The sequence below is a fragment of the Morus notabilis genome, unplaced genomic scaffold (genome assembly GCF_000414095.1).
Source record: "Morus notabilis unplaced genomic scaffold, ASM41409v2 Scaffold1436, whole genome shotgun sequence".
In the NCBI taxonomy this organism is placed as follows: domain Eukaryota; kingdom Viridiplantae; phylum Streptophyta; class Magnoliopsida; order Rosales; family Moraceae; genus Morus; species Morus notabilis.
The window spans coordinates 219,115-219,816 of NW_010361010.1; the positions used below are offsets into that span (position 1 = coordinate 219,115).

The 702-nt window shown below is 43.2% G+C and overlaps 1 protein-coding gene across 1 annotated transcript in view; it reads left to right on the forward strand.

The window, feature by feature from the left end:
* Positions 1 to 702, forward strand: part of LOC112091529 (putative disease resistance RPP13-like protein 1) — a 13,909-nt gene continuing 13,207 nt past the window's right edge. The window contains exon 1 of the mRNA XM_024165439.1: positions 1 to 687. Within this exon, the coding sequence (XP_024021207.1) occupies positions 1 to 687 (687 nt within the window). The remainder of the gene's footprint in view (positions 688 to 702) is intronic.

Sequence of the window (702 nt, forward strand, 5' to 3'; positions counted from 1 at the left end):
ATGGCTCAATTCGTGGGAAGTGCTCTCCTCTCCGGCTTCTTTAATGTCTTGTTTGATAGGATGGCTACTCAAGAGGTCCTTAACTTCTTCCGAGGAAAGAAAGTCCTTGCTAAGCTTCTTGACGAGTTAAAGATCAGGTTGTTGTCTGCTAATAAGTTGATGAATGATGCTGAGGTGAAACAACTCACAGATGAAAACGTGAAGAAGTGGCTTGATGATCTTAAACAAGTGCTTTATGAAGCAGACCACGCAATGGATGAAATCAACACCGAAGCTCTGCGGCGCAAGGTGGAAGCTGGTGATCAATCTGGAAGCAGAGCTAGCAAGTTTATCAACTCTATTTCAACATTTTTCGGTGCATTTGAGAACACTGTAAGATCCGAAATAGAGGATATCCTTAGCAGATTAAAGTCTCTTTCGGATCAAGCACTTTTCCTTGGTTTGAAAGAAGGTGATCAGAAAAGACTGTTACGGCGACTACCTGCCCCTTGGGCTGAAGAATCTGATGTTTATGGAAGGGAGAAAGACAAAGAGAAGATTATCGAGTTATTGTTGTCAAATGATGCTGGGGGTCCCAACCTATCCGTGATTGCGATAGTGGGAATGGGTGGCATAGGCAAAACTACCCTTGCACAGCTTCTTTATAATGATACAAGGGTTCGGGAACATTTTGACTTGACAGAGTGGGTAACTGTATCGGAA